Here is an 11,715-nt window from a genome sequence, read left to right on the forward strand (position 1 = left end):
CCTGTCAATTGTCTAGAATCTCCTAAAGTTCTTCCCAGAACGCAGTTCTTCCTTGGTCTCCCAGGAGATGCCCCTGGGTCATGCGTCACAGTCACCTCTTCCCTTACTCTCTAGGTGCTGGATCTGCAGCAGTGGGATGCAGAGATTTTAAACTCAGCCTCTGCCCCGGTTCAAAGCCCAGGTCCTTCCTCCTTTCCCAAGCTGTGTACCGTGAGCAAATGGCCCCTCTGTGCCTCGGTTTCCTTACCTCTAAGTAACAGTAGTGATTTCCTATCTCATAGGTCTATGGTGAGGATCAGAAACTCTAGTGTAAATAAGCATTTGAATCATTTCAGATGCGTAGTAAGTGATACATCTGAGCTATTATGATACTGAAAATTGTCTCATATCTATGTTTTAAATATTTATTTATTTATTAAAGGTATATGGGTGTCTTGTCTGTATGGGTGCCCTTGCAGAAAAGGGCATCAGATCCTATAAAACTACAGTTACAGACAGTTGTGAGCTCCCATGTGGGTGCTAGGAATTGAATCCAGGACCTCAGAAGAGCTGCCAGTGTTCTTAACCACTGAGCCATCTCTCCAGCCCCCTACATTTTAGATAGAGGAAAGGACTTTGGTGAAAATAACATGAACCTTGAGAGAAGCAAGTTGAATCTATGAGTTTAGACTTCTAAACCTCTGTCATGCTACCCTGGGCATTTTGCCTTCAGCATATTGAATCATCCCTCATCTGCACTTTTGCGCCCTTTCTACGATCCCAGTGTCCATTCCTCCATGTGTTCCAGAAATCTGAACATGTGCCCCTGTATTCCAACTAGGCTATAGCTTATTCCCCACAGCCTCTGCCTTTACAGCTGCAGGCCCCCTCCCCTACCTCACACGTGGCCGTTGTTCAAGACTCGGATCATGCTCATCACACTGAGATGATGCAGGCTCAGAAAACTGTTCCCACCACGCATGGGCCATGTACAAGTCTTTTCACACCACCTGGAAGCAGGGGAGGTGGGCATGGGAGGAATGGGGCGATGAGGCCTCTGTTAGACAGGATGGATAAGTCTTCAGAACTATTGGACAGAGTGATGCAAATTTGAGGTGGTAAATGTGTTTTTATTTTGTTATTAGTTTGCATTATAATGACATTGTATTCTGTATATATAGAAAACTACAATTTGTCAACTTAAAGTATGGGTCATTTCTTTTTTTTTTTTTTTTTTTAATTTATATTACACCTTAATGGTTATCCCATCCCTTGTATCCTCCCATTCCTCCCTCCCTCCCATTTGGATCATTTCTTAAATTCAGTGCATACTTTTAACCTTTTGGGAACCTTCTCTGGCCAATACCAGCCTCCTTCTAGACTCTCCTTTGTATGTTTTGTGACTGTTGGGTGTTCCTATCACAGGCCTGCCTTAGCTCTTAGCAGTTTACAGCTTCATAAGGACAGAATCTTTATTTCTTGATAAATCTCTGGAATTAGCTTAATATACACATTTCACAGGTATATCTAGGGTGAATGAATAAGCAATGAATGAAGGTGAAGGACTGGCAAGGTAGCTTGGCTTAGGTGCTTTTGTCCTGCAAACCTGGCAGTCTGAGTTCTAGCCCCAGACCCACATACAGGTGGAAGGAGAGACCTAAGCCGCACCAACCCCCGGCCAGTCATCCTCTGACTCCCACATGTGCCCACATACACAGAGAATAAAAATACATTTTGTTTTTTTAAAAAACAGATGAAAGCTTAGACAGACTAATAAAATGATTTTAAAGATAAAATAAAATAAAATCACTTCCTGCCCTGGGAGGAGCTCCTGACCATCCTGTGAGTGCCATGTACAAGTCTTTTCACGTCTTTTCACAGTGAGGAACAGATAGAAAGGCAGTGAGCAATGACGCAGCCAGCTCATGGGAACCAGGTTTTCCGTAGCAGCGGTCAGCTCTGTGGGTGGCAGAAGCAGCTACAATTCCCCAAATTAAAGACCTTATCAACCTCCTGGGGTCCTCCTCAAACTAAGGCACCAGCCAAGGAAAATATAGTCAGTAAGCTTCGAACCCCTACCAGGACCTAGCCGACGAACATGACACTCTCCACCGTTGAGTGGAGAGTGAGATCTGACTCTCACACGAACTCTGGTGCCCTTTTCTGACCATGTCCCCTGGATGGGGAGACCTGGTGGCACTCAGAGGAAGGATAGCTAGTTACCAAGAAGAGACTTGATATTCTGAGAGCATATATAGGGGGAGGAGGTCTCCCTCAGTCACAGACATAGGGAGGGGAGAAGGGGAGAAATGGGAGGGAGGGAAGAATGGGAGGAAGCAGGGGAAGGGCTAACAATCTAGATGTAATATGAATAAATTAATAAAAAAAAAAAGACCTTATCAACCAAACTGTCCTTACAAACATGAGAGTATAAATTATTACTATGAGAATTGTTACCTAATTAGCTGGCTGCCTTTTTTTTTTTTAGAGAGTGGAGTCTGACTCTAATAATAGAGAACACAATGCATGAGGCAGCGTCTTAAGAGCCTGATGCATTATTCCTACTTTAATCTTCACTCATAAGACCTCTGTGACGTAGGCCCTGTTATCATCCTCACTTGTCGAGCAGTGCTGATGGGAGTAAGGCTACACACAGTTACCCGGCTGGTCTAGTGATGGCGTCATCATTCAAACACAGGATATCTGACGTCATGCAGCCTCTTAGCCACTGTGCCATTCCATCCCTGGACCATCATTGGCTAAGCAAATGACTTCTAAATGTCCATCAGGAACTTCCAGGGCTAGAAAGCAAGTGAGGCACATGCTAAGGACCACTGGAATCGGTGGACACAGTCCATAGCCACCTTAGCCAGAAGCTGCAGGAGAGCATGCAGTGGCTGTGATCAGCCGGTGCACACAGCCCTGCTGCAAATGAGGGAGGAGTCATTGCTTCTGGCTGACTTTAGAGAAGACGACGACAATGGGGCTGTCAAATAGGAGAGAGTCTGTCGCCCTGGTGTGAAAGAGAATCAAAAACATGCAAAGTGGACCAAGAAAGCAACTGTGCAAAGCCACAGGACTGGGGTGCTAACTGACAGCTGACTGAGGGCACAGTCCTTTTCCAGATTGTCAGTGGAGCTGCACAGCATCTGTCTCCAGCCATAAAGCTCTCAGCTCAAAGTCCAGAACCCTGGGGAGAGTTCAAGGGCGGAACTGTATCTCAATATTCTTGGCTTCTTTTGTAGCATGTGTATTTTATTAGAGGCATTAAAAAATGTTATTTTGAGGAGGGGGTCCACAAGCTTTACTGCTCAAAGGAACAGATACACACACACACACACACACACACACACACACACACACACACACACACGTAGGTTAAGAGCCTCAGTTCTAGGATCCATTACCAGAAGCTTCTCTGACAAATAGATTATGGTCTTAGTAAAAAAAAAAAAAAAAAAAAAAAGGAAAGAAAGAAAGAAAGAGGAAAAAATTTTTCAATGTAAAAGCAATGGAATCTGAGTACCAATCAGAATACTCATCGAATTCCTATCTTACCCTAGGTTATATGGAATCATGAGCGCCTGATGAATAATCCAACTGTGTTTGTGGACTTTATGGACATAAATAAGCCTCACAGGAAAAAGATCTACCAGAACACTGATAACTTTGACAAACTTCTCAGCATACTTAAGAAATTCCAGCTGAAGTTAAGTTCCACGTCGCTGGAGGTAAAGACACAGTATACGAAAGCCTGGAAGTGTTAAACACGTATATGTTTATTTCTACATATATAAGTACATAGCCAACATTTGAAAGTGTGTGTACCCGAGGTGAGGGAACAGGAGTGTTGCCTCTGGTTTCAAGGCAGACCACAGGAACACAGCTGCTGTGCTTTCTCTGTTTGTCTCACTTTGTCCCAGTGGCAGCTAAATCTAGAGACGGTGTGTGTGGCTGAGGCTGTACGGAATTGGACAGACTGAGTTAATGGAGTTAAGAAATGCACGAGAGTATAGCAACAGGGTCCAGAGTAGGAGACACACGGTAGCTGTGGTGCTTTCTGCCTTCTCCACTGCTGTAATGAGCAGAGGCTTACTGAAGCAGAGACGCCAACCAAAGTACAGACCCCCTGAGCGGCTCCCCACATCTCTCTTCACTAGCCACTGTCGACACAGAGCAATAGCAAAGCAAGCTGGACACCACTTTTCTGCTCTTTGTCCTGTTCCCTCAGTCCCACAAATGTCCAGGTCAGCTCGCTTCAAATATTAGCAAAGGGGTGAGTGATCGCATGTAAAAAAACTCACCTTCACTAACTGCTGTTGTAAACTCTGAAGTGGAGCTAGGTCACCACACTACTAACAGGAGTCACTCTTGCTCCTGTCTCCTTGCAGGGAAAAACCTTAATGCACACTTGGCTTTCTCTAAGCCTCTAAGTTGTTTGTTTGCCACGTTTCTTTTGCCAGATGTCTCATTCAACTGTATTCTTCAAGGAAGCTGTAGAACATATTACAAGAGCTACCAGGGTCCTTCGACAGCCAGGGAGTCACATGTTACTGGTAGGAATTTAAGCTCTTCAAATGTTTTTAAGTTTGCAAAATGATAATTCAGAAAATCCAGTAAAATCTACACACGAAAGATGTATTCGTCTGCAAATTATGAAAAATCTCAAAAACTGAGTCATAGACCAAGATCTTTGTTTGCTGGCACATGCACATGTTCTTTGCTTGGGGAGCCCTTGTTATGACTAAAACAGATGTGCTTGGCACCAAATGTAATGTAGCCTGGCATTAATCTAACATCTACACAGGCAGATCCTGGCTTCAAAATAGTATACCTACTTGGGTATTGATTTAGAAATAGGAGCCATTGCACAAAGATTTGTTCCTTAAGAGAATAAGTGACAGCTGAATTAATAAAATTACAAATAGTTGGAATAGAGAAAAGATTTTGGAAATCCAAATACAATTCACAGTGTTGGACCAGCAAGATAGCTCAGTGCTTGCCGCTAAGCCTGATAACTTGTGTGCACCTACAAACTGTCTTCCTACCTCTGTACCCATGGTTGTGCACCTGTACACGCACACTAAATAAATGTAATAAAACAATTTTAATCCATAATAATTAGCCAATTATATAAACATATTACTTAATTTTTATTTATGGCTATTTTTATTTATGTTTATTTATACCTGTTTTTTCAAAAAGACTTTATCTTTCAGGCAGAACAGCTAAATTTTCACTTAATCTGTTTTTAAATAGACATTGAGCAACAAAATTAATTAAAAGGAATTTTTGGAATGAGAAAGTAGAATCAAGAAACACAATACAAAATAACTCTTTCCCCCATTTCGCATCTATAAATGGCATCACCTGAGTCTTTCCATTTCTTCAGTCTGGCACTCCAGCCTGTGGGATGGTGCTGCCCACCTGGGTCCATCTTGTCAATTCAATTGGCCTAATCTAGAAGCCCCTCAGAGACTTGCCCTGAGTTCATCTCCAAGGTGACTGTAGAGCCTGTCAAACTAGAAAACTGGAAATTAGAAAGTACTTTGAAAAACATGAAAGCAATTACAATACATACCTCAAGCAATACCTAAAGGAAAATCTATAGGAAATGTATAGGTTCAAATGCTTATACTTAAAAAGAAGAAAACTTCAAATCAATAGTCTAGATTATAAAAAAGGAAAGATAATCAAACCCAAGGCAAGCAGAGGGGGAGAGAGGGAGGGAGGGAGAGAGAGAGAGAGAGAGAGAGAGAGAGAGAGAGAGAGTAATAGCAATGAAGTGGAAAAGAGGCAACAGAAAAACACAGTGAGGATTTCAATGAACCCAAAAGCTGATTCTTTGAAGGATCAAGAAAGCCCCTTGAGCTAGACTGAGACAAGACTGAAGTTATTAAAATCAGTAATCAAGGGCTGTCAATGTCACTGCTGCCATTACAGAAATTGGGGGAGGAGGTGTCATAGGGAAATAGTAGATTGGATGGCTTCTATGAAATGAGCATTTCCCTAGATGGACAGGGTCTTAGCTTCTTTTCCTGTTGCTGTGATTAAAAAAAAAAAAAAAAAAAAAAAAATACCCTGACACAAGCAACTTAAGGGAGGAAGGTTTCTTCTGGTGCACAGTTCATGGCACAGTCCTTCACACCAGCAAAGTAAAGGCAGCAGGGTGCGTGGAGCAGCTGGTCACGTGACACCGGCACTCAGAAGAATATGATGCAAGCACACTCACTGCTCGGTTTCCTTTCTCCATTTTCCCTTTCCCGGATCCCAGTCAGAGAATAGTCATGCCCACAGGGTTTTCCCTCATTAGTTAATGTAGTCAAGATAATTCCCAAAAGCCTGTCTCCCAGATGAGCCTAGGTCTTGCCAAGTTGAGAATTAACACTAACCATCACAGACACACATAGAAAAACTGAAGAATTCGAAAGTCTTGGTGGACCTGTCACAAATAAAGAAATTTATTTAGAAATTCTGAAACTTCCCACAAGAAAATCTCAAAGCCAAATGGCTTCACTGGGGAACTCTAACAACCAGCTAAGGAAGACTTTATACCAACCTTTCATGGACTCCTCAGAAAATAGAGGGTTGACTTCCCCACTTCTCTGTGTCTAGCAATGCCAACACCAAGGCAGACAAGGACGCTAGTCCATTTGAGTGGCTACGGGAAAACATTTGAGTCTGGGTAACATAAAGCTACCCGGGTTTCTTTAGCTCATGACTCTAGAGAACAGCATGCCAGGAGAAGTTGGGATTCTGAATGGGGGGGGGGGGGGGGAATGTGCCAAGTGTCTTTATTCTCAGTTCTGCATAATCTTGCTTGAAGAAAATCGCAAAGGCATGCAACCCAGTTGAAAATAAACAGATACTTCCCAAAAGCTTGAGAAAACATTCTCAGAATCAATTCTCGCTGAGTAAACCAACCCATGATAATGCCAGTAAGTGAGCAATAAATGAACCCATATCCCAAGGAGAGATCACAGCAGTTACCACACAGAGACCAGACAACAGACACTGTCGCTAGGGATGCAAACGGGACAGTCACTGAGAGGTGGTGTGTCTTACATACGATCCAGCAAGCATGCGCCTACATCCTTGAAAATTGACAACCACGGGCAACCCTGCACATGAATGACTAGCCTGGAAGTGACCAAGGCAAACCTCAACAAGCACATGATAACCTATACAGTGGAATATGATTCAGAGATTAAAAATAAGTAAGCTAAGGCCAGAGAACGGCTGCGTCAGTAAAGTGCGTGCTGCCTAAGCCTAAGGAGTCTGAGCCTCAGCACCTGTGTAAAATGCTGAACGTGGTGGCATGTACTTGTAATCCTAGTAGGGTGGGGGCTACGGCCAGGAGAATCCCTGGGGCTTGCTGACTAGCCAGGCTGTCCTAATCAGCAACCCTAGTCTCCAGTAAAAGACCCAGTCCAAAAAAACCAAGGTGGATGGCTCCTGAAGAACACCTGAGGTGGACCTCTGGCCTCTATATGAAAGTGCATGCTCCTGTACACTCAGGTGCAGCCATGAACACACAACAACACCCACCCAACCACCCCAGCACACAAGCTATTAAGCAGGAAAAAGATATGTGAGTCATGAATGCATATTACTGAGAGAAATAAGATAATCTGGAAAATTATATCTTTACATGATTCCAATTACATCACATTCGGGGGGTGGGAAGACAAAACTATAGAGATGATAGGAATATCGGCGATTTCTAAGAGCTTGCTCAAGAGGGAAGGTCCAACAGCTTATTTCAATGTGGAAAAAATTGTGTTTGAGAATACAACCAGTAATGCTTTATACCATATATTTGTCAAAACCCACAGCAGTTCACAGCTAAAGACTGAACCTTAGTGTTTGCAATTTTGTCCTTTTTGAGACAGGGTCTTAGATATCCCAGGCCGGCCTCGGACAGCCTGTGTAGCCTAGGTTGACCTTGAACTCATGGTCTCCCTTCCTCTGCCTCCCAAATGCTGGGGTTACAAGAGTACCACCTCGCCCTATTTTGTGTGGTGTGGGGGATCAGCCCAGGGTTTGGTGTGTGGTAAGCAAGCCCTCTACCCACAGAGCTACATCCTCAGCTCAGTGTCCACAAATGTGTGTGAGAGCTAACTTCGTCATCACCAAAGGACATTATTGCTTTAAAGAAATACCTGTGTAGTGTCTTACGGATGAAGCGTCAGACATTGATGATGACATACTATTGGTGTGTAAGTCTATCTGTGCTATTTTCCAGGTTATAAGTACAGTAAGCTTTCATATAATTTAAGAAGCTATGAAGATATTGAATGTAATGATTGCTTATAGCCTGAAATATTCTGACTGTGAATATTTCTAGCATAAATACTTATATTATTTACATTATAGTTTATTATTTATATTATATATTATACTTATTATATTAATTATAATTATATTGGTTATTATACAGTATATAATAATGTGTGAAATATATTTATTGTGCCTATTTATATTATGTTTTGTTATTTATTTATATTGTTATAATACTTATTAATCAATTCCCAGAAAATATACAGGAATCACTTCCTTTGTTTTCATGGGTGTTTGTTTGTGTATGGTGGGGTGGCACTCAGGGCCTTGTCCTTGTTAAACAAGTAGTTTTCCACTGAGCCAAATCCCAAACCCCAAGGCATGTGAATCAGATGTTGGGTTCTTTTCTTTTCTTGCAAAGATTGGAATGGATGGCTCTGGAAAGGAAACGTACGCAACCTTAGCCTGTTACGTGGCGGAACACAAGCTGTGCCGGATGCCGATAGCTCACAACTTTCCCATCTCAGAATTCAAGGAAATCTTTAAAAAGATGTTTATTCAAGCTGGCTTGGAAGGGACTCCCACTGTGGTCATGGTGGCCAACTTACAAGAAGAACAAGTATGTGCTGAGGTCTCCATTACTTGCTGGAACATGATGCCTGTGCCCCTTCGAAGGCTCACGTCTGTGCGTGTGCCTTCCTACCAGCTCACCATTTCAGCCTTTTGTGCTCTCGGTGCCCACAGACTGTGTTTGCAGTCAGGCCATAGCTCTCAGTGAACACACAACAGAGGCATTTCCTGTCTTTGTTGTTTCCATTTTAACAGACTGGAAGTGATTACTTCCTGTACCAAAGTCATCCACTCGGTATCATAAGAGTTCTGTTTTCTGCTGCACAGATGTTTACAGATGTGTGTGTAATGTTTGTTGCTGAAGAAGGTTCGGGCACTTCCTTTTCCTTTACCCATCACTATCCTTTACCTTGCATGATTGTTTTTGACACACAAGCAAAAACATCCCCACTACTGTGTCCTTTTACTGTCAAGGCAAAATTGGGAACATCACTTTAGGTCACATTTACTCCTTATGACAAAACTCAAGGGGTGTTCTATGAGTGCACTCTGACAAAATACATTTCAAAATATTGCTTAAAACCCTGTCCTGATTTTTCTCCTAAGTCTGGTCTCTGTCTACCAAAAGTTAATTTTGACTGGATGCCATATTTGAGACTAAACCAAGTACCATGTCATATCCACCATCTAAATTTTCTGTCCTGTCTGTGTCTTCTCCCTTCCCCAAATCTGAGCATCCCACCCCACTGACCTGCTTGAGGCTTGTAAAACACCCTTTCTCTCTGGTTTCAAAAGATGCCAATTCTGCCATGCTTGGAGCCCACCATTCTAATTTCATCAATTTTTTTTTTCTGGCTAAAGGCTGAGATGAACATTAGTGGGGCTTGGCGGGGGGGGGAGGCAGGGGAAGAAAGAGACTTGTGTAAATTAATACCTCCGCCAGGCTATTTCTAGCTTTCCCTCTGGTCAGAAACAGATCTGGGTGTGTTAAGGTTTCTATGAACTACTTGAAACAATATCGCTGCCAAGCTCACTGCCTTGCGCCCTAGCCCAGGTGTGTGGCAACCACTGGGTACCAAGACTGTGTCTCCCTGGCACTTCTGAATATATGGGTGGGTAGGTGAGGTTTATTCTGATTCGGCTGAGTTAAGATGTCAGCTTTTATAATAAGGAGCCTCAGTTGCCCTTAAATGTTGCTAACTTTCTTAGTTTGTTTAGAGTAATATGTATAGTTTATTCATTGCTCATTGATGCACATTTCCCTTAGGCATTATTTCTGGAAGATTTGAACTACATTATCAATGCAGGAAAGGTTTCTAACATGTTTGAAAATGAGGAGCTGGATTCTGTTCTCGTGAGAATCAGAGCCATCACTGACCAACCTACCTACATGGATGATAGAAAATATTTGCTCTCCTTATTCCAAAAGGTACTGTTTTGTGTCTTGATTTTATCAAATTGTCATGGTAAATTTAAAGCAGATCATATTTATAATCTTGTACACAGTGTTCAAGTTGCATATAATTTCATCAAGTAAGTTTTAAAAAGCTAATATAATATTCAGCTCTCCTACACACTTCATGCCCTGGGTATTATTCTGAGACCAAATGGCTAACTTTTTCGAAAGTAAAACAGTAACTGTATACAACAAAATGAAAACCTCACCCCTAGGTTTTTACGCTGAGATTCCTCGTGCCTAGTGAGGGGTTCATTTCAGTTATGTTGGTATCAAGTCAGAAAAGGAAAGAATTCTTTCACCCCTTTGAGCATTCATAGAATTGAGCAGGAAATAAAATATATTTTAGAAAAAAATAAAAAGAAACTGAGGAGGCAGAGACAGGCGGATCTCTGTGAGTTCGAGGCCAGCCTGGTCTACAAAGTGATTCTAGGACAGCCAAGGCTACACAGAGAAACCATATCTTGAAGAAAAAAAACAAACAAACAAAAGAAAGGTAGGAAGGAAGAAAAAAAAAAGAAATTGACTACAAAGGGCGAGAAGAACTCAGCAGCAGGAGCCTCAAAAGCACCAGTTTGACAGAGCCATAGACCTAATGGTGATGCGGCTTTTGTCTGTCTACCTTGGTGAACCTGATGGTTTGGCACGCGGTTCACCTAAGGGACTATCTCCAGAGGATTTGGACTCTGTCATTGATTAGGGAAAACCTAACATCAGAAACTGAGGGACCAGATTCATTATGTTATAATGAGAATTAGATGATTCTTGTCCTTTAGCTGTGACTACCCAGCACTGGGTAGCCAAGAGCGTAGTGATTGATGACTGTGACTGCTCAGCCCAGACAGAAATGTGCACTCGGGAAGGGCTGCAGGGCCACAGTCGACCGGGATCAGCCCCAATGCATGGTACCTCAGTGCCCTGACGTCTTTCTGGTTTTCATCTTTACCATATTTCTTTGGCAAGCAGTTGTTTGTTACCTAGAGAGTTGTCTATGATTTATACCTGCTGGGCTCTGAGTTAGCAGAAGTGTGCTCTGTGGATTGATATAAAGTGGCACAGGAAAAATAGAAAGAAAGGATCTGTGTCGTATGCCAAGAACTCAGCAGCAGCAGCCGAGTTGGATCTTAAGAGCAAAGAGAGCGCAGGCCAACTTCAGCAGTGGTCTGGTATCCGTATTCTCAAACCAGGACATTTGACAGCACATGGCACAAAGGGGCCTGCCCAGCGTACAGGGTGGCATGTTGCCAAATGAAGTTTTGAATGAAGTTAATATTTATCTTAATCACGGAAAAAAGAAACTGAAGATTAGCCTAAGACCCATGCACGATCTCATTGCTTTCCATAACCTGCTAACGCTAAGACCGCATTACCACTGTTGTGACTCCGGTCCGTCTTTCAACTGTAATTAATCTGAACGCTTTCTTACTTTG

General features: G+C 42.6%; 1 protein-coding gene across 1 annotated transcript in view; it reads left to right on the top strand.

Moving 5' to 3' along the window:
• Dnah14 (dynein axonemal heavy chain 14) overlaps positions 1-11,715 on the top strand; it is a 212,252-nt gene that overhangs the window by 124,624 nt on the left and 75,913 nt on the right. The window contains 4 exon segments of the mRNA XM_051148372.1: positions 3,543-3,710; positions 4,443-4,535; positions 8,681-8,878; positions 10,097-10,258. Coding sequence (XP_051004329.1) covers positions 3,543-3,710; positions 4,443-4,535; positions 8,681-8,878; positions 10,097-10,258 — 621 coding nt within the window.

The sequence above is a fragment of the Acomys russatus genome, chromosome 6, assembly GCF_903995435.1.
Source record: "Acomys russatus chromosome 6, mAcoRus1.1, whole genome shotgun sequence".
Classification (NCBI taxonomy): Eukaryota; Metazoa; Chordata; class Mammalia; order Rodentia; family Muridae; genus Acomys; species Acomys russatus.